The sequence below is a fragment of the Triplophysa rosa genome, linkage group LG17 (genome assembly GCF_024868665.1).
Source record: "Triplophysa rosa linkage group LG17, Trosa_1v2, whole genome shotgun sequence".
NCBI lineage: Eukaryota > Metazoa > Chordata > Actinopteri > Cypriniformes > Nemacheilidae > Triplophysa > Triplophysa rosa.
The window spans coordinates 19,159,529-19,187,049 of record NC_079906.1 but is presented as its reverse complement, the minus strand read 5'-3'; the positions used below and the strand labels follow the sequence as shown (position 1 = coordinate 19,187,049).

Here is a 27,521-nt window from a genome sequence, read left to right as displayed (position 1 = left end):
GTCATTTTGGAGACACATTCTCCTCAAACATTTCAAATAAAAATTATATTATATAAATTTTATTATTTATTTTATTGTTTTGTTTTATTTTACTTTTATATGTTTTATTTTATTTTATAAAAATATTGTTATTTTATTTGTTATTTATAGAAAATGAAAACTTAACAAGCTGGTCAAAATAACAAAAAGAAATCATATTTGATACTACAATTCATATTTGAGCGTGATTTTTAATTTCATGCGTCACATTGCATCTATATTTTATCTTAACATTAATGTAGTTATTATTATATAAATTACATTTCAATTCACAGACTACTTTTATTCTTTTTTAAAGTGTAAAAACTGAAAATGTTTCTTATCTGCATGCATGCAATGTAAAAGTATTGGTTTAAGTACTGAATTTAAACTGATCCTAGACCAACAGTTATAAGCCACTTTACCTTTGAGCAACAATCAGAAATGTTATCTACAGTATGTGTATACTTTATGTACCCACATCATGTCTGTGGCCTGATGAAGGCAAAGCTTTCCTAGCCTTACACAAGCTCCGCCCATCTGTCTGTGGCTCGAGCAGAGACCTCCAGATGGGATGGAGGGACACTAACACCTCTGTGGCTATAACGGCCATGAATCTCAGAGCTATAGAGACACAAAGGCTGGAAAACATCTGCTAAAGGTGTTAAACCTAGGGCTGAACATCTGTACACAGAGCGTTTGCTATATGCATCTGTAAGTACATCAATGCAGTTGTTTTAGTACTGATAAGAACATATACAGACCTCCCTCCCGAGGTGATCATGGAAACCGTGTTTTCAGAAGCAGTAGAACAAAAAGACCGGCTTTAATATTATTGGACATTCAAACAATCTTGACCAATCCAATTAAAGACAATCATAATGAGTTCTGTGGCACCGGTGAAGGGTAATCGCCTATGACTGCCTTTAATGCGATACACCAAATTAAATGAACATTTCATTAGAACGACTTCTCATTGCCACGCTCACTAAAACACGTACAACTCATGAAGTGATTCTAGCTGATGTTTTTTTCCCCAGCTATTTTCATCTCTTATCTCCTTTATAATGTAATTGCATCTAATCTACAGTACAGCCATGGGCAATGGCTGTGATGTCCAACTTTGGAAAACAACGTCTTTGCTTTACAAATATATTATTGAATATGTATTACAAGCTTTAATTTAAGGAGGCTTGGCAAGAAATTATAGAAACTTTTCTCTGAGTCAAAGAGAATGGCTAGAAAATATTACTACTGAGGATTAACAAATATTAATAATAACAAATACAACTGTAGTTATGGTATGCTTTATCTCAGCAAGCTTATTGTTTTTCATGCATTTTATATATTTCCCTGATATGCTGTTGTTTGCCTTTTTGCCACATCATTTTGTCCAATAAAAACATTACCTTAAAGCTGTTTTGTCCTTTTTGTACCATGCACCTCATACTACGATGGTTTAATCTCCCAAGGAAGCAAATATTGTACAAATACGAAGCCCTCAATCACAGCAAACCTGTCAAACACGTGAAATCTCAACGTGTCACTAGCACACGCTTTATCTGGCTTTAAAATGTATTTATTCTATTTTCGGACGTGATAACAGAACATGTTTGAACTAGCACTGATAAAGATGGAGGAACACGACTATTGCCAAATCCATCATGATCTTAATCTCATATTCATGTGGGGACCGACACAATAAATAACAACTCACGAACATGGGATACTACGGTGCACGGAAACTATCTTTTCACTCGTCCCACTATACATAAACCATCTTACCCAATGCGTTTCTAAAGGTCTGCATAATGGATCTAATGTGCTACAGAAGAGCGGCTGGACATTCTCTTGCATTTTACTGCAGGTCACCCACAGAGAGAGAGAGAGTCGGCTGATGCGGCTTTAATTTCCCACACCACTGAACGGCCCCTCCTTGTATTATACACAGAGTTCCCATGTGTTTTTTGGCACGGTATTAATCAGTGTTGGGCAATAACGTCGCTACAAACAAGAGATATTTAGCTTTTATGTAGTTTTCAGTAAAGACGGTGACGTTTGCCTCTATACAGCCATCTCTGTTTACAACATACCATTGCAGGTTACTTCACGAACTTATAGTGGGTTGAAGACAAATGTGGTCAAACTGACATCGAATCTGACAAAAAGGGATAAACCTGTTGAGTCAGAAAGGAACGAACACAACCGTTGGGTTAAATGAACCCAGAAAAAGTTTATATTTGACCCAACAGTGAGTTAAAACAACCAAGCATTTTGGGTTGAAACAACCCAGTTCAGGTTAATTTATAATCCAACATTTTGCTCTTTTTGACCCTGTAGAAAAATCATCATTATTTAAAAGCTTACCATTGCATTTCAGGGAAATGTATAAGGAAAAACATCAATGTACTTTTTTAACAAAAGAAAAGTTATGGACTGCAGCTTTGAGTGTCAACACAACAAACAATAGCCTAAATATTGCCTCACAATATTTAAGAAAGGAAATAATATGTCTGGTATTTTGTGTAAGCTGTTTAAAATCATAACTTGAGCCTACTGATTCCAATAGATCTGAATTTTCTCTGCAATTCAGTTTGGAAGAAAAACTTTATTAAAATTTCAGGCAGCTTAAAAGGATAGTTCACCCAAACATGAAAAGTATGTCATCATTTGCTCACCCGGTTGTTCCAAACCTGTATAAATGTCTTTGTTCTGCTGAACACAAAGGAAGATATTTGGAAGAATGTCAGTAAACAAACAGATCTCAACCACCATTTACTGCCAGATAGGAAAAATAAATACTATGGGAGTCAATGGGGGATGAGATCTGTTGGGGATGAGAACTATTTAAATCTCTCTCCTAACGCTGCTATTAATAAAATTATAATCTCGCTTTTTGGTTTATATCTGGAATTATGAGATGTTAATGGCTGTTCAGTTAGCGCTGTGAAATTAGCTTGAGTACTTTCACTGATAGCATCAGGGCAGCTCTGCGTTGCCATCAGCCGAAATCTTATCAGGGAAATCATCGTCCATCAGCGTGCTGACCCGCTTTCATGTCTACAGCTCATCGCCCGACTACTTCTCTGAAACACTTGACAAGACACACATTACAGCTCATTACCGCATTCAGGTTTGCCTAAATGAATAGACACCACGGGACAGAAAAATATGTGGAATATCTTGAAGGTTACAGACACTATCAAAATAATGGCTTCTATTAGGAATATTAAGAATTCAGAGCATTCAGAATTCAGCAAACATTTTAAATGGATCATCTTTTACACTCACAAGATTTACATGTCTTCATATGCTCAAGAATATAACGCAAACCTTGGTCAGATTCAACCTTTACACAAGTATGAATACGATTTTCATGGCACAGCAGTATAAACTCACAGAAAAGAAAAAAATACATGGGATCTTTTAGACTTCTTTTTGATTTTTGACTAGTTGTGTTATAGGTTCTATAGAAATTTTAATACAAACTCAAATGTTTCAAATTTATTTTTCTCCATGTCCGACCAGATATACAATAAAATATTTTCTACATATACATTTTTTATTGTTCTTTAAGCTGTTTGCAATGAATTAGCAAATCCTAAAGCTCCAATATCATCTCATTAAAGGAAGAATAAAGAATGCAAAAGATGAGCAAGGACAGAAGGAGATCAGAGGAGTATCAATTTTACCTTCCATTTCCTTCATTAAATGCAAGGCCATCTGTGCATGGGGCACGAGCACTATGCGGTTAACCCGTGGTGAAAGAAAAGTAGTCAGTCTAAAACAATCCGAATGGCGATTAATGGAATGCTTTGTGGATGCTGAGCAAGGCCATGTTTTATTCAGTGCCTCAGGAGGGCTATACTCACAGATAAATCAGAGATAAAGACCCAGTGAAAATTGCCAATATTTTCATAGTGCCAAACAAGTCAGTGGGGACCACGTTGATTTGATATCCATCTCTCTCGCTGCATAGATTCATTTCACCAGGCCTTAGACACACTGCACAGCGCTCAATGGAATGAGGGAATGTTTGCTTCTTCAAAGACCTACCTTATTTATTCTGTCTATCCTTTATTTTCATCCCTCCGAGTTATCTGGGAACTCACCTATGGACCTATACAGCTATTATGCCACGCGCTTAGAAATGTGAACGCGAGGCCGTTACCTTACGTGACGTGTGTGAAAATGCCACAAGTCTCAGGTAATCCATGAGGAAAAACACGCATTCGCATACAAATCTCACATGTACCCCAGCAAAAATATTCCTCACGTTGTTTTATATCAGAAATAGAATTCAATTTATTATTGTTCTATTTGATTTTATTCTATATATTCTTTTATCTAAGCAGCAGTGATGAACAGCAACTTGCTAAATGTAGAAATGCTACTAACCGCGTTTTATAAGCAGTGTGACAGTATCTGTTTTAAAAATAGTATATCTCCTCCAGTAACAAGCTGTTTTATCAGACAAGAAACATTTGTGTTTTTGACACACTGACTGTATTGTGCAGTCTTACAAGCAAATGAAGAATCTTTATACCTCAATGGTCTTCTTAAAAGCCCCTGCATGAATAAATATTGCTTACTTATTTGTGTTTTTATTAGCTGTACTTTATATACATTTATGTGACCTAGTTTGGTGCTCTCACCCTAACGGAGATTCTCACTGGATCTCAGGGGAGGTTAACAGAATGTTTTTTACATTATGTATGGTGATTTTATGTAGAAAACATGAAATCACAAAAAATGACTTTAGCTGGGTTTTCACACACTGGGTCACAAAGGTTGTGTATATTCCCCCTACAATGAAGTCTAAGTCATTTATGTATTAATCACGATTAATCACATCCAGAATAAACGTTTGTGTTTACATATGTCTGTGTACTGTGCATATTAATTTTGTATTTATAAACACATACAGTACACATACATGCATATATTTAAGGAAATATAAAATATAAAAATGAATTAATGTTTACATAAAATTACAATTATTGGCACAGTAAATATAAATAAATACATCTAAATATCTACTAAATATGTATACATACATGTGTATGTTTTTATGTTTATAAATACAAAATTATTATGCCCCATACACAAACATATATTATGTAAACACAAACTTTTATTCTTGATGTGATTATTTACGATTATTCGTTTGACAGCCCTAAAATAAACAAACAAAGAAATATACAGTATATATATATATATATTAGGGGTGATCCGACTAATCTCGCGAGAACACAATATCCTCACGCAATTGGCATGATGGGGTGTTGGGCTCGAAATTGCTAGCATTTTAATCGCATATGCTCCCTAAATTTAACCTGTGTGACCTCAAAATATATTTGGGAGCATTTGTGTGAGTACACAATTTGTTGTGGTGTGACCTGTTTTCATTACTGTACAGAACATGCTAATAACTGCACAATGTATTTGCGAACAGTGACCGTCCCGGCCATTCGACAACGTGATTTTCCATCCCGCACCGCTACTTTCCCACCGTTTTTTATGTAAACATGTGCTAGACGGGCGGGTTTCAACGCTCGCGTGTGTCTCTCGTGTCTGCAGCCCCTCGTGCATTATGTGTTTATGTAGTTTTAAGTGTTTAAGGCTATGAAGGTTCAGTCAGTGGAGGAAGGAGGATTGACAGTGCGATATGATCGCCACCTCTGCTAACACGAGCACTATTCAAAAGAATATAGAGACTTATATTTACTAAAAGCATACACTTTGCGCAATTACTGCCTGTCATTTGAGTTTGTGACAAAACATTTTTTACATATTGTTTATCACAGCATAATATAATTCATTAAAATAGAAGTTGATTTTATAATGCGTTTCATAAAGTTGATTTGTTTATAATGCCTTCATTTTTTGCATTTTGTGTTTTTAAGGTGAATAAAATACTATTTTTCCCTATATATTTCATCATTGAGGATTTCTTTAAAAAATCTGGTCTCGTTCTCGTGAACCCAGTCTCGTATCTCATCTCGTCTCGTGGGATAAGTGTCTCGTCACATACATTCATATAGAAGAAATAACAATTATTGCTTTCATCAATACACAGCTATCGTATAAGGTAATTATATATAATACACAAAAAATGTTCTAGTACTAATTATTTTCTAGTACCTATAACATTTACAATTTACAACAATTTATATTGTACTCATTCTATATTCTATAACAGTTTTTCGTTGTACTTTGTACATATTACACATTACGAAGAATGACTTTGACTTCATTGTTTTTGCGCCATAAAACCTCTAGCGGACATTACATAATAAGATTGTAATGAAACAAAAAATAATGTAATGTAAAATAATGTGCTATTTCAAAAGCAGAGCGTGAGTGTAATTGAAATGATGAGAATCTTGTCGGTAGGCAGGCTATAGTTGGATACGGCTATGTGCCACTGTTGGCATACTGTATTTTCAATTATTGCTCCAATCAATACACAGTCATCTCATAAACAAGAAAAGCTATTCAACCAGCAACTGCTCCGCACCAAATCTCCTCCTCATTAGAGGATCAGCTACAAAAACTTGTCTCGGCTTGCAAGATATTCAGTAAAGGCTTCTTTCCCCCAGCTGTGATTGAACAGACTACAGCATCAACTGCACTTTAAACTGCTTAAAAATGCATTCTGACAGAAACATTACGCTGGAGTATCTGTACAATGGAGAGTCGCGGTATTGACTCGTGTTCTTTGAAATCTCCGCTCTTTAAATACTGAAGAGGTCACAGCAGTGAATTCCTCCGTCGTGTGGAAGCGAACAATAATAGTGTGATTCAGAAGGGAGAGCTTACACACACGTGTGATAAAATCCAGAAGAGGAGACATGCGGCGAACTGAAAATATGTTTGTCAGCAGTATCTCGGCCATACATCTTAACGTACCATCCAGGGGATTTGAGAGTGTAATACTGTAGCGAGATACAGAGAGAGAGAGAAAATGAGCGACTGAGAGAACAAACATCGCATTGAAGAGGTGGGGGTGCGATGAAGAGAGAAACCAACAAAGCTTTAATTTACACGAGTCAAGAAAATGAATTAGAAGGGGTTTCGGCGAAACAAATGTTGAAAATATAATATGAGAAGCATTAGAAAGAAGTCCACAGCACGTGCTCCTATCACAGAGTGGCTCATTCTGGATGCCGCCCGAGCTGTGGAATGCATAGCAGTCTATTAACAGAGGTGGTGTGTTGAGTAATGAATGTAGAGATGTGGAGAAGCACCCTGGAGAGGCGGCCATCTTTCTAACCCACTTTTTAAAATTCACTCGGCCAGACGTTGGGAACCTGCATGCAGCCCACATCAGCGGTGAGAAAATGCCAGTGTCTAAGTCTATTGAAATCAGCGGGACTTTGACGTCTGAATAAGAAAACAAAGTAGAAAAGGGAAAGGATAGATTGAGAGAGGAATCATACTGAGATTCTGAGCGTATACAGTAATTATTGAAATACATTAGTTTACGAAAGATGATTAAAAAAATGAGGCATGATTTCATAAGAAACGCCAGTTTGACGTAGTTGTATGCAGAGTTATTATAGTTTTGTTTTTAGTTGTATTAATATGTATATTTATTATTAATATTCATATTTTAAATTACCTAATATATTTTAATGTTTAGTGTATATGTTAATTTTGTTTACATTTTTTGCAATTTTGTTATATGCTTTTGTCGTTTTATTATTTGTTTTTTATGTTGCTGTATAAGATTGATTTAGTTTTATTTTAGTTTTTGTTTATTGTTATCATTTTAGTGCCTTTAACTTATTTCAGTTTATTTCTGAAGCAACATTTCACTTTTTCGTTTGTTTAAGTTTTTCCAAGAATTTTTAGCGCAATATTTGATTTGATTTCAATAAACAAAAACGTTTTTAAAGTTTTAATTTTAGTCAACTAAAATAAACTAAAATAACCTTGGTCGTACGAAATCTCACTTCAACACACGTAAAGGTAAGTACTTAAGCATGTTAATTAAGTCATCTGTAATTTTATGTTAAAAACATAAAAACATCACGCCAAAGCATCCAAAATATAAGACAGCTACATCCTAAGCATGGACTAAAATGATATTAAAACTATTTGAGAGAAAACTGACCTAAATTACATATACATGTACATCAAAGACAAAAAAATGACTTAAATGAAAATAGGAAATATGATAATATCATAAACATATTTTAAAATTATTCCAAAATATGAAATATGACTAAAATAAAACTGTGCGACTCTGATTGTGACACATTAAGCTGAATTCACAAAGAATCCACTCCACGACTTGTTTCTCCAGCGACCAGCCTGAACGCTCGGGGCACCATAAAGAACCTAGAAGCCATCAACACGCTTTCTGAAATGTTGCGCTGCAACTAAGTCACTTCACATTAACAGCGTGCATCCTTTCTTCCCTTCTTCACTTACATGACACATCTGCTCTGTTTCCTCCACAAAACGCATCGGGTCAAAAAGCCCTCGAGATAACATCTTCATTTGTCGCCTGCTAAAGCAAGAGCGCGTACATCTGAATGAATTGCAAATGAACATGACTAAGATGTTGACATAAAAGTGTTCTGGATAAGTGCAGAATGTAATTGAACAGTGTAGAAGTCAACTGAAGTGGGCTAAGATGTGTCACCCTCTTAAAGGGACAGTTCACCCAAAAATGAAAATTCTGTCATGATTTCCTCGCCCTCTAGCTGTTCCAGAGTAATTTTCGAAAGTCAATGATGTCCCAGAACAGTTTGGTATTCCACATTCCTCAAAATATTTTCTTTTGTGTACAACAGAACAAAGAATATATATATGCTTTCTTATCATTTCAAGTGGATAGCAGACTTCCTGAAAGAATATTTAGTTGTATCACATCTCACTTCTCCTTGCATGGAGGACAACTTGAACAAAAAGAGGCACAGCTTACTCCACTAGGCCTAAATAATACTCAATCAAGAAGAAAATCTTTCTCAAGCACCTTTTTGAAAAAATATGTATCTTGTATTATGACAAGACAGGTCAAAACAGCAACAAAAAAAAACCAATGAATGAAATAATGGGTCTTGTTGTTTCTGAATAGCCTTCTATATATCGACTGACAGCATTTGGCCCAACTTCTGTAAAGTTTGCTTGCCAAAAGGAAGTTCACAGGGTCAGCCAAAACGGTCTGTTGATGTGCACTTCTCAAACATTTCCATTGAATAATGTTTTCACAATTCTGAGATAATACCTGTCAGGGTATTGAGAAAGCATCTGAACTCAGTAAAGCAAGAAGAAAGCGAACTGCATTACAAAATCAGATATTAAAGATGTTGAAAAATATGTTTTTTATGTTACAATACTTTCATGCATACACAGCCACACAGTTAACTTAGGGTCATCAAAACGTTAAACTGTACCATCTGATCTTTGACAAAATAAAAATGTGTCCAGTAAAACGAAAAGCTGAATCTGAAAAAATTGAGGCTTGTGCAGATCGATGAGATTATAAGTTAAGATCCTCATTTCTGCTGACTGCAGGCTGGACGGGCTTTCGGGAATGTGATATGATGACTTCAGGGATATGGCAGGATTGAAAGCATTCTTTTCTACTGAAAGAGATTGCAGGAAAAGATTGCTTAAAGTGACTGCCCAAAAGGGTTCTAACAAAGCTATGACACAAGCCTATCTAACCAAATCATTTTTATCTTTATTTGGAAAAGTGTAACAATTAATGAAAATTGTTTTTCGAATTACTCTGCTTCAAAATAATGCTTGTTTTCTTGTTCTGCAAAAATGCAAATGCAAAAATGTAGGAATGTTTGGAATTTACATGTAGAGATTTCTCGCCTTTAAAGGCGCAGTTTTTAAGATCCGCGGCTAGAGGGTGCACATTCAAAACAGATATGTTCAAAACAACAACAACGGCGTAGCTTGATGACGCTGTGAAGGAGCGTGGAATAATGGAAATGTCGTCTTCTACTCCACCGCTAATAATCATTCAGACGTGAATAAGAAATCACGTTTATGGATGATGTAACGTAATAGATTTTTATAAATGTTGCGTTTGATTACGTGATTTTATTTCATTATAATGAATTAGATGTAATTCATGAAATTAATTTATTACTATTTAGTCAGATGATGTAAAAACGATTACTGCTTGATCAGTAAATATATAGGCTACATGACACTCGTGCTAAATTAAGAAAAAGACGTTCAAACAATAAGACTAACCTTGTTGATCGATATAATAATCATACGTTTTCTGTCAGTAAAGGAATCTAAACAGTTGCTTGCCTGTCTAGTAAAACGCATGCAAGATCGGCATCTCTGGTTAGGAAAAATGTTGAGAAAAATGACAAAATATTTCACATTTGTCTACGAGACTGTGTTGTCATGGCTTCTACGCAGGGGCGGATTAAGGTGGTCAGGGGCCCCTAGGCTGCTCTTTGGGTGAGGCCTCCCCTTAGGTGGCTTTCAGGTGCCTGTCATGCGAGCAGTTTAGTTCGGAATGGGGCATGGTTTGCATGAAAAATGGCTCATTTAAAAGCTGTTACGCAAACCCTGCGCATGCGCTTTAGCCGATTACAATGTATTTACTTCAATAAAACACATGCAGGGGTGGACTGACCAGTAGGACATTCTGTCAAAGTCCAGAACGGCCGTCCCACCGACGGCCTACAGCCGCGACCAGGTGCGGTCCGGCCATCAGGAGAATCGGAACTTTTCCCGGTGGGCCGCTAATGTATGGGGCCGTAATGGACGCTCGGGCCGGACAGACGGACGTTATTAACGGACACGTACACATGTAACGCAATGACACGTCAACACCCCAACCCCTCCAACACCCCCCCACCCCGTCGACAGAAATGGTGGAGGGCTGATGTGGGCCAAAAACTCCAGGGCTGTTTTGAACACATGTAAGAGATGATCACGTTGGTAATTTACCTTGGATTTGAACACGAGTGAGCCTGCATTTTTTTTTTTGCGCGTTGCGAGTGGAATCAGAGCGACAAATTAATGGTAATACGATCTTTCCAGATTTAAAAATAGTCCTGCTAAATAGTCTGTTTGCAAGCAGCAGCAAGCTGAAATATCACAGATGACATGATGAGCTAACTGCTGCAACAGCAAAGGATCCCGCTGCAGTTGTTTCAACCGCAGCACCGATGATAGGCAAGGCGAGCTGCCAGTCCTCCTGCTGCTATCTTGGTCACGTTGTTCTTTTAACCTTTGTATTTTCCGTTTTTGTGCTCCACTATTGTACTTTCTTTCAGACATTTTGCCGCTATGCTATCTAGCATTACGTGAAAATGAAAATGATTGACATGACTTCACCAGCAGCTGATTGGAGAGATGTGACCCAAATGTCACATCTATCTAATCACCGCCTTATTTTTTGTTTTATTTCCTATGGGCCAATGAGGGTCTATTTTTTTCGCGCTGGAGTAAATTTAAAAATAAAAAAGATCTGGCCTAAACAGGTGGGTGCAGCCTAGGCAAGCCTGTGCGTTAATCCGCGCCTGGCAGTAAAAGTGGAAACCGAGGCCAACGCCAGAGACTGTTGTATTAGGGAGATGCAACATCTGGAGAAAGCGCAATGGCTTACACGAATCATGTGAGGCACCTCAGCCAATCATATAACAGCATCTAGTCTGCTTTCCTGCATTTCGCAATTTTTTTACTAAAGGTTGCAGGCGATTTACAAATGGTTGGAAACATTTGAGATATTGTAAGTACTCAAATGAACAAAATATATAACACCGGCCTAGTGGTTTTAGGATATTTTACTGCAAAGAAGTTACAAACTCTATCTTTAAGTGGAGAAACCTACAAAAAAAGCATTCTCTGTGGTATAAGGAAACATTTAAAAATTGTTTCAAATAATATCACAATGAAATATAAAACAGCCTGAAATGGGTCTGGTAGGAGTGAAGTAATTAACATGAACTTAATTTAGGAAGAGCAAAAGTCTAAGCGGCTCCTCACAAGTGTACATGCACTTGTTTGTGTGCGTGAGCTTTTGATGCGCGCTGGGGTTTTTGTATCGGCAGTGTGTAAATATCCTGAAGTTTTAGGGTGGGAATGACTTATTATAACTAATTCAACCGAATTATGAGGAAATCACTGATAAAAGACTTATTTATAGCGCTCTGGGAGGCTGATCATGAATGGATATGCTAATACACTACAAAAGAAAAATGATGGAATGGTAATTCGAACCTCTCCTTTGATGACACAAAAATACACTCTTGTGCATTAATATTCATAACCCCCCCTTAAAATTCCCCTTAAATTTATGCATAGCCAAGTGTTTCATGCAAATTGCTAATGTGCCACTAAAAAGATCTCTGCGTGTATCGCCCAAAGAAGCTCGCGAGTTTAAGTAGCTCAGAGAAACTTATGATTGGTGAACTGTTCTCCGGATCCTATTTGTCTGAGGTGAGAGGCTAGATTGTCTCTTGCTAAAGGGCCTCTACTCTCACTGGTTTACCTGTCACCTTATTCTTGATGAGTCGGTGTTGTCAATGTTCTCTGGAACTCATTTCGCCAGCCCTGGAGGTTAATTGTCTCTGGTTTCCTCGGTTCTCGTATTGATTAAGAGCGTGGGTTGGACCAGCTCACCTCTTTCGTACCAATGGGCATCCTCACCGCAAGGCAGTGCTTTGAACCCTGTCACTCCAGGGAAGACTGTTCCATCCTGGACTTCCCCACAGGGACCGGACCACTGAACACTAACACAAGTAATATCCCATGCTGAAGGGCCTGTGGGATTGCTCAAGGCTGGACTTACTCATTGTTAGGAGTAAAAAGAACAGGCCATGGGAAAAGTCATTCTCAGCCACAGTGGGTGTGATAGACGCTGCTAGCCAGCGCCGTCCTGCCCTTTCTGAAAAGCTGTCAATCTTTCCGAAATGACACTTTGTGACAGACCTGCCACAGCCAATCAGTGCTGACTGAGACACGAGCTCCTGAGCGCACAGTAAAGAAAACAACGCCGGGAACTGGACTCATCACATGTCGGGACCTGACATGATTGTCAGGTGAAAAACGGAAAAACAAAATGCATACCGAAAGCACTGTCATTGCAGGAAATATTTCCTTTTTCTATGAAAGTAAGCGACTGCGATAAATAAATGAAAATAAATGATAAATGAAAATGATGTGTTGGCAACAGTGTTGGATGTAACTAGTTACTAAGTAATTAGTTACTGTAATTTAATTACTTTTCCCTTGAAAAAGTAAAGTAGGGCATCACTCTTATTTTTTCTGTAATTTAAATACAGTTACTTCTGATGTAATTAAACGAAATACTTTGTGTAATATTTGTGTGTGCAATAGTGGAATTGACATCAAAATAAAGTAAAATCCATGCTTTAATGTATAATTCTCACATTTGTAATACTTTGGTCAGTTAATAAGAGAACTTTATGTAGTTTAATATTATTTATTTGAATGAATTAAATAAGCCGTTTCATGTCTATCCTTGAATCACTTAACTCATCAAGGTTGATGTAGGATATAGAAAGTAATTAGTAATAAGTAACTAAATACTTTTTGGAGAGAGTAATTTGTACAGTAATCTAATTACACTATTGAATATGTAATTAGTAACTAGTAATTAATTACTTTTTCAGAGTAACTTACCCAACACTGGTTGGCAAGCACTTGGACATGGCATAAAAACATAACGTACAAACCACAAACGCAAAATAATGTTTTTCTTAAGGCTATAGCATCCTTTAAATTTAAAGGAGCAGTTCACCCCAAAAGTAAAACTGTTATTGTTTGCTCATGTCAAGAGTACAGATCTGTTTGATGTTTTTTGAAAATTTTTGGTTAGTTGGTGCGTTTTTATTTTGGCCTTTTTTATGATGTGCATAAGTTGTCTGAATACTTTTTGGTGTTATAAGATGGTTTGGCGTCATACAGTAAAGGCCGGGCCTCACCAAAAGATTTTCGAAATCTCTTTTCTCGTTTCAAACTGTAAGAGACCACAAAAAGTCCCAGATTTAATTGTTTTGCTCCTATAATGTGTGGTGCGTCGTGATGTGATGATGACAGCACACCACACATGAACAGACTTTCAAACGGAGTCCTGACTGTGAACACAGGAAATCTCCAAGAACTGGAAGAAAATTACCAGTACATTTTCCGTTATTTTTTTAATGTACATGCAATAAAAAACTCAGTTTTAAAGAATGACATTAAGCAAATAACAAAAACAGTTTTCATTTTTGGGCAAACTATCTCTTCAATCTGAATAAACCCATAAGAAATTATGTAGAATTCAGGCTTGGGATAGAAACAAAATCTGGTTTGCTGTATCACAAGACACTGTGATGAGTTTCCTCACTACATTCAGTCTCTTTAATAAAGCTTTACTCCCTGTACACCCACAACCATCTGCTACTGTACGCTCGGCTCTGGACACACAGCTTGGCATTTGGTCCGAGCTGGCAGCTCACCGTGGCAATAACCGAATGTGCCCGTGTTACTTACAGTTGTCAGCACTAAGGAAAAATGATTTAAAAGAGTGACAAGCATGTATTTGTGGGCTGAATCTCTGCTCAGCAAACTTTTAAAACCATTACTGCCATTCAAAAAGCAAAACTGTTGTGTGTGCAATTTAATTGACTTAAAGCCTTTGGAGTTTGACACTTTGTGTATATGACAGATGAGCTACCACTTCTAATGAACTGTTGTTTGTTCTTGTGCTTACCAATTTAAATGAGTTTCATTTGTGGTAGAAAACATAATTGTGATTTATTTATTTTAATCATCTTTTCAATGCACACAATATTTTCAAAACAAATGTAATTTTGTATTAGAGATTTCACACGATGAATTCTAAATGCCAAGGACTGGACACTGAATATTTTTGTTTATATATATTCCCACAGCACGCATTACAAAAGTAGTTATTTTTTCTACCATGCAGCTATTTAGGCTTTTCATAAGTAAACGTTTTTTTATTTTGTTAAGTTTCAGAAACCAGGAGGATACATTTTTGCAAATGATGTACTGTAAGAACAATTTTAACTGATCTTCAAATTACTACTCAACAGATTGTGCTCCAGATAGTTATAATTGGAGGTCTTACCAAGCCAATGTTCTCCTGTTATCTTGCCAAAACCCTCACGGTACGCTTCCCAGTCCCGGAAAAAATTCACAGAGCCGTCTTCTCTGCGTTGAATCACCTGTACGAAACAAAATATTAAAGCACAGTCAAATCTTTATTATAACTGAATCCATCAATCTGACACAATAAACACTTCTTTAATTCATAATATCTATTGCACTTATAACCCATGTGCAACAGGGCAGGTACATATTGTGCATTGACAGGTTAGGCAGCCGGGGTGAAAAAGATTGCCAAAGTGACACCTCAGTGTCTGTCAAAATCACAAGAGATTTACTGGAGTTATTGACTATTTCAAAAGGGTTAACAGAAGCGGAATTTTAACCATTGCATTTGGGATAGTTTACCCAAAAACTGAAAATGTAGTCATCATTTACTCATTATGACATTCCAAATTTGTATAATGTTTCTTTCTTCTGCAGAACACAAAAGAAGACATTTTGTAGAGCGTTGGTAACCAAACAACATTGTCCCCCATTGACTTCCATTGTATGGACACAAAACCACAGCGACATTTCTCAAAATATCTTCCTTTTCCACTTGTTCCACAGAAAAAAAGAGTCATGTACAGGTTTTGATTGACGTAAGAAAAAATGATGACACTTTTTTATTTTTGGGTGACCTGTCCCTTTAAGGCTCTGTTCCAAACCCTAGTCTTTGCCTTGCTTCATTATGCCAACATAGACAGCTGCTTTCTAAGTCAATGTCTCAACGGTCAAGAAACCTCAAAGGTAATTGATTTGGATGCTCTACATATTATACGAAAACTAGAACTCTGAATGTTAAATGCTAAAAGACTTCGGAGTCTGATATTGGTAATCTTAAAACACAACAAAGCACACACATATAATGGCTATATTTGTTCATTTTTAACTAGATTATCTGATTTATCTGGAGAAAGTTTTCAAACTGCTATCTAGGTAAGTAACTCGCAAGGCTTTGAAACAGAGAGTTTGACTTCACATGACCTCATCATCAGACAGGAGAACACAGCACCATCTGTCATTGTTCTCGGTCAACAACAACAACAAAAAACGCTGAATCTTTAGAAACCGGATCCAGTCTGGAGGTAGTTAGCACACTCATCCATTTCCTGCAGGTAGATCCTTTGTCTTTGCTATGCAGATGTATTCCTTACACTGGGAGAAATGAAGAGGAAGCGTGTAAATTGACTGGCGATGGATGTTTCAGGTGTGCGCGTGTAGAGCGTCGGGCTTCTCTGGGGAAGGTGACACACCTAAAATTCAGACACTAATTGACTCCTGATCCTTTTATAGAAGATTAATCAGGCAGCCAGTGGATCAATGGCTGCTGAAAATGCCAGCAAACGAGAAGTCTTGCCATCAATGTAAATGAGCAGAGCACATGCTCACCCACGCTTGCCAAGAAAACACACACACGTCTACTGGGAAAGATCCCAGAGGCACCCGCGGCCCCCCGATCGAAATGAGACGTAAACCAGTGTACATAGAAGGAAAATCACATTCCGACCTGAATACTTAAATAACACAAAAATAATGCACGTATGTTCCTGTTTATGATGACAATGATGATCTCAATGTTTTGTGCCTCAACAATGTTAAATGTAACCCCACTCAAAAATCAACCTAATAAAATATTCTTGATCTTGGCAAAACTACAAGTATGTGTTTTTATTATAAAAATATCTAAACACTAAAAAATATCTAGATTTCTAGTTGTTTTAGCATATTCTAATGCACATCTTATTGTGAATCATAATTTAATATTTATTCATTTTAATGATCATTTTTTAATGCCAGTAATATATACATTCTACATTCATTTCGTTATTGAGTTGGAACTAAATTCTAATTAATTGTACGCATTAAATTAATTGTATTAACTTAATTGTACAAATTAAAATAATTAGAATAATTATAATTATAATATCATTATTAGACTCTGAATAAATCCCTTCACCGCTTCGTCTTGCAATCCGCAGAGCAACCAAAATTATTTTAATTATTCTAATTATTTTAATTTGTACAATTAAGTTAATACAATTGTTTTGATTCGTACAATTAAGTTAATACAATTAATTACAATCAATAATGTTTTCGATAAAGTTGTCAAAAAAGTGCAATGAACTTTTCGCTGCAGATTGTAACTTTGGCACCACTTTATATTGAACTTAAAATGTTATGGCTGCAGTTAAAGCTTTCAAACCTTATCATCTACAACCTCAACACATCTCTGGATGCAACAACAGCGTAAAATCAAGTATATATTGCTAGAAGCATTTGCATTCCTGTACATTTTCGCACCCACCAGAATTCTGTCCATTCCTCATTACAGCCAATTTCCATCCAGCTAACCGAAAGGGTTTCATGTGTGATGACACACAACATACAGATTCTGCAGAAAAAGACCTTTGAGCGGGACCTCCCGGGCATGTGGTTTTGAAAAACACAGACGCAGCCTCAATAAAACATGCCAACGCTCAGTTCAGGTGCTTTGGGCTACATTCAAAATTAATGGCTGTGGCTCGACTCTGAATAAATCCCTTCACCGTTTCGTCTTGCAATCCGCAGAGCAACCGAAACGATTTTAATTATTCACCGTAATCACTGTAAATGAACACAGAGTCACCTTACAGCGGCGAGCTCACTTAATCTTGTACCTCGAGTATAAAATAGGTAATTAAAATACAGGGAAATTGCGTGTCACGATACATATTTCATAAGCTCGGCTTTGAATATTCTCACTGGTGGGGCAGGGCCTGATGAGCGTTTAAGGTGGTGAAAAATCTGATTCGCATTCAGGCAGGCACATCTCGGGGCACCCGTGAGGTTCAGAGAAGGGATATTGAGAGTGATTGATATGCATGGCTGTGGGGCAAACAAGTTTACAAAAGCTTACAGTGGAACCACTGACTTAAAGGAATGCATAAAAATCAACATTATTTCTATATTTACTCATTTCTAAAACCCGTGTAACTTTCTTTCTTATGTGTAACACAAAGAATGTAAAAAAGAGTTGATTAAATAATATGGCGATCCGTTTCTATAAATAAACCGGCAATGTACATGTACAAGGAAGATATATAAAAATATACCAGAATCAATATGTCATGATGATCGCTGCTGTTCTCACTATTGTGTTCCTCCATCTCGCCTCTATTTCCAATGAGCTGCACTCCAGCCGATGTGTCCCAAAAGCAATTCCTCCCGTTACAATGAATCTCCAGTGCCAGCGGAGCAGACAACAGCAGACGCGAGACCTTCACCGCAGATGAGGCTCAGCTCCAGATCACAGCGTTGGGCCGTGAGTGGTCGTGCACTTTGTCTGACAGACTAACACAGACTGATGACCTTGTTCCACACACGACAAGATGTTCTCGATTCACAATTGTCAAAGACTCCAGGTGTGCAACCTGAACTGAGGCTCAGTTCTAAAAGGCAAACTACTACTGAAGTGTATAGTTTGAATACTGTGCTCAGTATGCACATTCTTGCATGCGTAAAATACCTTCTGAACTAGAGTTAATGACGGTCTTTAAGCTATGTTTGTGTTAGTATGAATTTTTTCACAGATGTTTCTCCTACAATTAAAAAAATCCACAAATCTTGTTGACATACGGTAGGTCAGAGATTTCAAATATGCTCTTATGGGCCCTATTTTAAAGATCTAAGCGCATGCAAGTGCATGGTCGGCGCGCCCAGGCACATGGTATAAACGGGTTGTCCCGATTCTCTTAACGAGTAATGGGTGTTTTTTGGGCGTAATGTGCAGTGACTCAATCAGAGTCTCATCTCTCGAGCCAGTTGCGCTCGGGCCATGGCAGATTCGCTATTTACACTCGGAATTTGCAAAATTTGGGGAAAAAAACACACCGCTGAGCTCAGTAACAAAACAATCCTGGGCGTCCATATGAGATCAAAGTGGTGGATGATGACATTATCCTCTCCATGATAAAGAAAAACATCTTCACATCTTCCAGACAAGTGAAGAATTAATCCGGATGCTTCTGTCTTCTGTTACATCACCAAAAAACACCAGTGACCCAGTGCCTGAGGACGTCATGCATGGAAATGGAATCACACTGCCTGAACACTATTTTACTGAAGATGTTGTATGCTCATATCATGAGATATTCCAAGCCTTCTCCATATCTTTTATTCTTTTTAGTCTTATGCAGGCTGAAATTAATTTGATCTCTCCAAAAAAATGCTTTCTAGAGCTTGTTCGGCTATTTCAGAAGTCTAATGTACCCATCCTATTCTTGAGGCTTTTGCACCTTGTTGTGAACCCTCTCTATTTTTTCCTTGTATTCTCTTTATTATTTTGATTGACAAACATTGACATATTTACCGCTTGGAGAGTGTTCTTCACTTGTCCGGACGTTGTGAAGGTGTTTTTCTTCATCATGGAGAGGATAATGTCATCATCCACCACTTTTATCTCATATGGACGCCCAGGATTGTTTTGTTACTGAGCTCAGCGGTGTGTTGTTTTTTTCTTAGAATGTACCAAATTGTTGATTTGGCCGCTCTTAATGTTCCTGGCATCTTTTTGACAGATTTGTAGTGTTTTTAAAATCTAACTATGGTCTGTTTCACTTGCATGGCGATCTCCCTGAACCCCATGATGTGGGTTCACAGCAACAGCTTCCAAATGCAAACACCACATGTAGAATCAACTCCAGACCTTTAACATGCTTCATTTATGATTAAATTATTTAAGGAAAGCCCATACTTGTGAATAAAACAGCTTTTTATTCAACTGTCCTATTACTTTTGGTCCCTTGAAAAAGGGGGGCGCTTCATATTAAAGAGCTGTAATTCCTAAATCCTTCAGCTAATCTGGATGTGAATACACTCTAAATAAAGCTGAGAGTGTGCACTTTAAGACAATATCTATTATAAAACTGTAACTCGAAAACATATTGATACACAGCTAAAATAACAAAAAATGTGCCTCTGTCCAAATATTTATGGCCCTAACTGTATATGTACACAATATTTTTTTTTTCTTTATTAAAAATTTGTGTTTAAAAAGATGTTTGTGTGCTACTGCGTTTCCCTCTGTCTAATAAGTATAGAGAAAGTGCGTTGTAAACCCGCCCAGAGGCGCATTTTCTACTATAGCCTTTTTAAATAACAAAGAAAATATTCTGCCGTTGACTTTAGACCAGGTTTGAGTTGGTCTATGGCGCAGTCTATTTTCGGTTCCTCAAAATAGCAAAAACACTTGCGCTGCACCTTGCGCCGCATTGCACCGGGTGTATGATAAGGCCCTATATTGCACAATACAATGTTGGATAAAACATGCAAAATAAAATGTACAGTAATATCTCAATTGTGACAACAAAACTAGTTTTAAGGGTCAGTTGTTCAAAATTTAGATTTTTACATCAAGCTGAATAAATAAGCTTTCTCTTGATATATGGTTTGTTAGGAGAGGACGATATTTGGAGATACAACTATTTAAAACTCTGGAATCTGAGAGAATCTGAGAATTTTATCATAGGGAGGCAGTAATACAAGAAGTGCTTATACCACGTTACAAGTTTTTATGATGCTGGTTTTATGTTCCTCGCCACCGTTTGCATACTGTTTTGCACTATTTGCCTGGCCGGGGGGGCTGCTTTGGAATTAGAATTTAAAAGTTTTACTTAATTAATATTGCATATAGGAGTTTACAGTCTGTTTAATATTTGACATGTGTTTCTCTCTCCTTTATCTTAAATGTGTGCTTTTCACAGTGCGTGCGTGTCTGTGTGTGCGTGCGTGTCTGTGTGTGTGCGTATCTGTGTGCGTGCGTGCGTGTGTGTGTGTGTGCGTGTGTGTGCGTGCATGTCTGTGTGCGTAGCGTGTCTGTGTGTGTGTGTGCGTGCTTGTCTAAGTGTGTGCATGCGCATCCGTGTGCGCATTTGTGTGTATGTCTGTACTGTACGTGTGCATTATGTGTGTGTGGAGTGTTTTGTATGTGGGTGTGTCTGTCTTCTGTGTTTTCACCTTTTTCTTGTTTTTACACGTATAACTTTAATCGTTTTGCTTATAGTCAATATGTCTCATGTACAGCTGCTTTGTAACAATGAAAATTGTAAAAAGCACTACATAAATAAAGTTGACTTGACTGGAACCATACTTGTTGAGAAAGATGGTTCGTTTTTTTATCATTATACTGTAAATTAATAGTGGTCAACATGTTCCTGTCAAGAGTTCACTGGAAATGTTTTTAATAGTTTTTTGAATGTGAAATACTGTACATTGAACATGTTGTTGGCACAATGAACCGAACTGGTGTGCGTTTCCCGAACAACGACATAATTTGCCGGTTAACCACCATAGCACGTTGCATCGTTTGAGAAACTAACTAGCTACTCACGACTGTTTCCCGAAAACATGGTTCAAAAATATAGTTGATGACGTCACATACAGTAGGTGGTGGAGTAATATCGTCTTCTAATTAATCTGATTAATCGTTGGAACGATGGTTTCAGGGAACACTTAAATTGTTCAACTATGCTGGAACGACGAAACTTGCGACCATAGTTGGCTAACGATGCTTTTGGGAAACGCACCCCTGATCTGTTAATACAGTTCACATGAGCCACATGCTCAGAAATAGCAGACCGTACGCATCTCCTTGTTCTCTTAATTATCTACATTTGATTCACGGTATTACGGCAGACAGCACACAGAGAGACTGAGGGGAGGTTTGAAACACCTCTAGTGAACTGATCAAAATTAATGATTGTTCTCAAAGGCTGAACCTCCTTCATATTAGCTGAACTATTTCATTTTCTTCAGTTTCACTCAATGTAACAGAGGGAGCGTGTGAAAGATTAAAAGAAGAATTATGTTGAATATTCAGACACGACGGAGCGTTTTGGCTCCCCTGAGAGAATTATATTACGAACTTATTTCACTGAAATGACGCCAGTGGCTGAGTTTAATTCCAAAGGTAGAAAATGTGTCTTTATTGCTCTAACAACACTTCTATAATATCTGATTTATCTTTTGGAGTGCTGGAAATGACCTCTGTAATTTCTCAAGAGATATTCTCCGTAATCTGCCTCATTTTTCATTGTTGTGCTTTGTTGGTTGGAGGTGAGCACTAATTCAATTGTTCACAGGATAACCACAGGCTATTCAGATAAGAAATAGAGGAGGCCGGGGATAGTTGTCACACTTTTTATACTAGTGAATATTTTTCAGAGTTATTGCCCAAGGAAAAAGATTTAATTGAACGCATGCTGCCCTGTTGTGATAGCGCAAAGTTGTCATAACGGTAAAGCGCCGTTAAAGAACCTATTGCAGGTATTTGAGCCATATTATGACAGTAAAATTAGTATGCAGCACACAATTTGACAGTGTACATTCTAAATGCTGGGTTGTTTCGAAACCACACTTGGGTAAAATATGGACAAACTCAAGATGGGTTGTTGCGACCTAAAATGTTGGTTTGCTGCAACACATGGTTCAAGCGAGGCAGGGTTTGTGCATATTTTACCACGGACTGTGGATTAAAGCATTTTTTTGTGTGTAACACACAATAATATCAAGCCAAAGTTTTGGCACAGTTTATCAAATGACAAAAACCTAACACTTCTGGGGTTTTTAATCCTAAAACCAAACCTTAACCATTTGGTTAACAATTAGTTTAAAATGAGTCGCTATGTAACTTTTGCCTGAAAACATAATTGAGACTATTTTATAAATGAAAAGAAAAGAATAAAATGAAATATTATTATTATTATTTTTATTAAATTAACACAAATGATCTGTCGTATTAAAACAGCGTGTCAAAATAGCCAAGACCAGAAATAAAATGAGTTTAGATTAATTACCCTGGCATTATATTTGATCACAACCACAACCATTGACAAAAACATTTCAAATGAAAGAAAGATACTGATATGGAAATGTATTGATAAGCAGGATTGCAAGTAGTATACAGGATTACAGTATATACACTTCTGAATTTAATAAAAATGGATCTGGAAAAAAATAGCTTTTTAAAAACGCAATTTCAAAAAACAACCATCAATAACTTCAACAACACGCTTTGCATCGCATCTATTTAATGCACGTGTTTGCAAAAATAATAACGTCACGCTCCTTCAGGTAAACAGACTCTCTGAGCTTGTGGTGGAGCATTTACGAGCTATAAATGCTGGCGAGATGTGGGCTGTTTTTCACAGGAGAGACGTTAGGCAGTGGCAGGTCTGGTTTCATATTGCTGAGAGCAGAGAAAACAAGCCTGCTGCAAAAATAACTGAAATCAAATCATGTTGTTCGCTCATATTCCCCATTGAGACCCCTCCCGCATCCAGCAGTTGCACAACAGACTGTTGGTAACAATCTGCTGGTTTGAAACAAGAGAAGACATTCTGTGCCAAAAAACACGGCTTCCTCCTGTCAATCTGACAGAAAACAGAACCTGACCACACACAGGCCAAAGGGGCAGGGGATTTGACAGCGGTCTCCCCAAGGGCTGTCAATCAACTGAGGTATAAAGCTGTGCCATCCGCACCCCTGGTTGTACTGGAGGAGGGTCCGGCACGTACCCGTGGAGACTAAAGGGAGGCTGTGCCCCGAGCTCAACAGATGTGTCCCTTTTTAGTACAGCAATGATGTCTCCCAGAGAAACCCAAAACAAAGACAAAACCCGCGGCAGTGACACGCATTAGCTTCAGAGCAACTCACTAGACCTGAATATTTCAATCTATTCCTATATTAGTGATTGTATTATCAGTAATCTTTTTTTATATTTAAAAAACATTAAGGACACATGAATGTTTTTGCATTAAATATCAAACAACAAAGTGGTATTTATGTAAAAGGAGGCTAAAACACATTTTTTTGCAAAAACGATTTTTCCGCAAAATCCGAAATTTTCGTATGCGTTTTTTAGTATTTGGCTCTGGTTTGTACGGTGTCTCTGAATTGTTAAAAAAGGCACTCAAAATGCTTGACGGATGCGAAAAACGCAGAAAATCGAACCCGGTCCGAATTTTTTTATGACGGACGAAAATATCGGAGGCAGTGTGTAAATGTGATTGACACAACGTGAGGTCGTATTTATTTTTTAACGTGCGGAAATTTCGGACGCAAATTTCGGACTCAATGTGCAATGGGCCTTAATGTGATAAACTGCACATGTAAAAATATTTGAGAGGAAGTGATTTTTAAGGCCGTTAAAAATGTTCCGAAAAGTTACGCTCTTCTAAAAAACATCACTTGTGTGCAGATGCCACTATTAAATCAAATACAATGATATTCATACATTTTGAAATGTGGCTTTGGGGGCCAAATAGTTTTTGATGCCGCTGTACATTTGTCAATGCAATGCATCAAGAAAGCTGTTCCCTGTGCAACAACAACATTAAATTGAATCGAGTCTGGAATAATAGGATGAAAAGTAAAACAATTCTTACAATACCAGTTGGTGCAGGTTCTCTTCTGCATTCATGAGCAGTCAGATTCACCTGCTACAAGCCAACCACAAGCCACAGCGTCTTTGAGATACTTCTTAACAAAAGCCTTGCACTCTGAGTGGTGACCCTTGCATCCTATATGCTTCTGTCCAAAAAAAGGCTCCAAATTACAAAGAAAAAAACATGAGCAGGACAAACCGTTCTCACTGTCAAAACAGATTCCAGGTACATTGAATAACTGGTCCTATATGAGTCAGGATATAAAGTCTGGGTATGACTCACAGCCCCTATATTCTATCCATCAGTAAATAACACCTTCAGTCTGTTCCTCACTCAAAGCTCTCGTACATTAGACTTGCATTAGAACACTAACATTGGTTTTTTTCTACTTATTAAGGTTTGATTAACTTGTCATTTTATAGAAAAGAACTGCATAGCAATTCTTCGATTGAGTTCTAACAATTTAACGGTAACACGATACAATAAGGTGCAATTATTTAACATGCATTAGCTAACATTAGCTAACAATGAACAATTTAGCATTTATTAATCCTTGTTCATGTTAGTTCATGTCAATACAGTTATTCAGTTCATGGTGCATTAACTATATAATGTTAACAGTGACAACGTTTGATTTTAATGTATTAAATTCTGAAATTAACATGAAATTACATTAATAAATGCTGTATTAGTATTGTTCATTGTTAGTTCATTTTAGCTAATGCATTAACTAATTGTTAATAAATAGTACCTTATTGTAAAGTGTTACCAATTTAAGTATTGGTATATAGTAGAATAAAAATTAAATCTCAATTTTTGGGTGAAATATTTCTGGAATGTATTATTAATGAGTATGGGTGTATACTGTACACTCAAGCTTGTGATTCGATAAACTAGGGTTCACGATTGTATCATGATAATTTCGACAAAATGTAAAAAATAAAATTCATTTATCAGATTTATTTCCAAAACATGAACAATTAAAAAAAAAAATATTTTGTTAAAGACCACATTCAATGTTTAATTGAACCTTTGGTATGTAAATGAATAAAAACAAAACATTAAAACATTACATAATGCCATGTATGTTGATGCAGGTCACATCATACGAATAGGTTAAAACAGATGCCATATCGTAAAACAATTGCCATAGATACATATCTTAAATGTTTATGTATTGCAGTAATAAATAAACCGAAATAAATATACGGCACGTGAAGCTTTGGAGGCATCTTATCATTTGGGAAAGCAAGGAAAAAGAGACCATAAACATTTGTATGCATCACTTTTGTTTCAAATGACCCAAAAACCATCCACTTATCGATATGCTTCTGATCTGTTGTACGGTTTGCTATTGGCCCTGATCCCTGATCAGCTGATTAAGGTCAAGTAGTTAAACTGCTTGGATTACAGCACGTCATGAAGTTTAAGCACATGAAATGAACAGGCTCTGAAATGATCCGAGGCACCTGTGAGAGAGAACACTTCCCACCTCTACAAATCACAGCCATGTAATCCCGTCAATGCCGATTAGCTCGCTAACAAACACCCCTAACCCGATCAGAGCCCAGCTTTACTTAAACACCCAATCCTCACCTCTCATTGGCCAGTGAAACATTACCCTTCAATTCGTGTCATGCACCAGCTGCCCGAGTTGCGGTAACATGATTGAGAACTTCGGAGCATCGTGTTTTGGCAGTGAACCTGTGCAGTGTAATGAAGAAAAGTCAGGTTTTGACCTATGCTGGAGTCTTATCGAATACAAAAAATGATCAATTTGAAAGGCAGCCAATGTCCAAAATGTACCAATGCATGACACAGCTATTTGACTAAAACTTTTACATTCTCTGTTGAGACACTGCAACGTTCTTGGAAAGAGAGAGAGTCCTTCAAAAACAAAGAGAGAGAGAGAGGAAAGAACAATTAAAGTCCCAGTGAAATTAAAAATTACAATTCTTATTTTTTCACGAAATATTGCAGCGTTTATAGTAAATAGCTTATCAATGTGGGTCATTTTCATTTTCTAAAATTCATGTGCCCTCATGATCTTCAGTTAAAATCTAAAAATGCACTTCCGCCCTGAAATGACTATTCACCTCAAATGACGTAAGTTAGACGGCTTGGACGGAGCATCTGTTAACTCCTCCCCTTCAACCGTCGGTCGGCTGTTTTTGTACATCCAATCAACTCGCTGTAAAAAACGCAAGCCACACCCACACATGTTCTCATATGCAATTACTTTTCACTTTGAAATGCGTCAGAATACGGAAGTAAAAACTATCGCAACTTCCGGTTCACTGGGACTTTAAGAAACATTGTAAGCGTTTCTCCATTTTCGACTTTCTATCACATGCGTTATTCTCAAAAGTCCATTTTTTTATTTGCAAATCCAGGATCACGCATCCGTTGTGTGCAGCCGACCCACAAACGTTCATACAGTGGAATACTCCAGCAGCCCAGTTTAAGTGTTCATCCAGTGGAGGTCAGCATGTGGCGAGAGTAGCGAAGTGTGAGAGGAAGAACATTAAATGGTTGTTAACAGGACAGAGGTCGGAGTAGAGGGTAGAGAACGCTTTGAAAGGAGCTGCAATGCAGTAAGTTGCAGCTCGCTGAACAGAGAGAGGACTAAATCCATTTAGTTATTGCATTTCATACTAAACCTTTAGAATGTGTGACGCTTCATGGTAAAGGTAATACACAAAAAAGGTGCTTCAAAAGGTTCTTCGATCGCATAGAAGAACCTTTTGGTTCCATAAAGAACCCTTAACATCTGAAGAACCTTTCTGTTTCACGAAAGGTTCTTTGTGGCTATAAAAGGTTCTTTAGATTATAAAAAAGTAAGAAAGAGATGGTTCTTTAAAGAACCTTTGACAGAATGGTTCTTTGTGGAATCAAAAATCGTTCTTCTATGGCATCGCTGTGAAGAACCTTTTAAGCACCTTTATTTTTAAGAGTGTAGTAAAC

The 27,521-nt window shown here is 37.2% G+C and overlaps 1 protein-coding gene across 2 annotated transcripts in view; it reads right to left on the bottom strand.

The window, feature by feature from the left end:
* fibcd1a (fibrinogen C domain containing 1a) overlaps positions 1 to 27,521 on the bottom strand; it is a 102,179-nt gene that overhangs the window by 19,308 nt on the left and 55,350 nt on the right. For both annotated transcript variants that reach the window (XM_057356590.1, XM_057356589.1), the window contains one exon: positions 15,113 to 15,209. In XM_057356590.1, the coding sequence (XP_057212573.1) occupies positions 15,113 to 15,209 (97 nt within the window). The remainder of the gene's footprint in view (positions 1 to 15,112; positions 15,210 to 27,521) is intronic.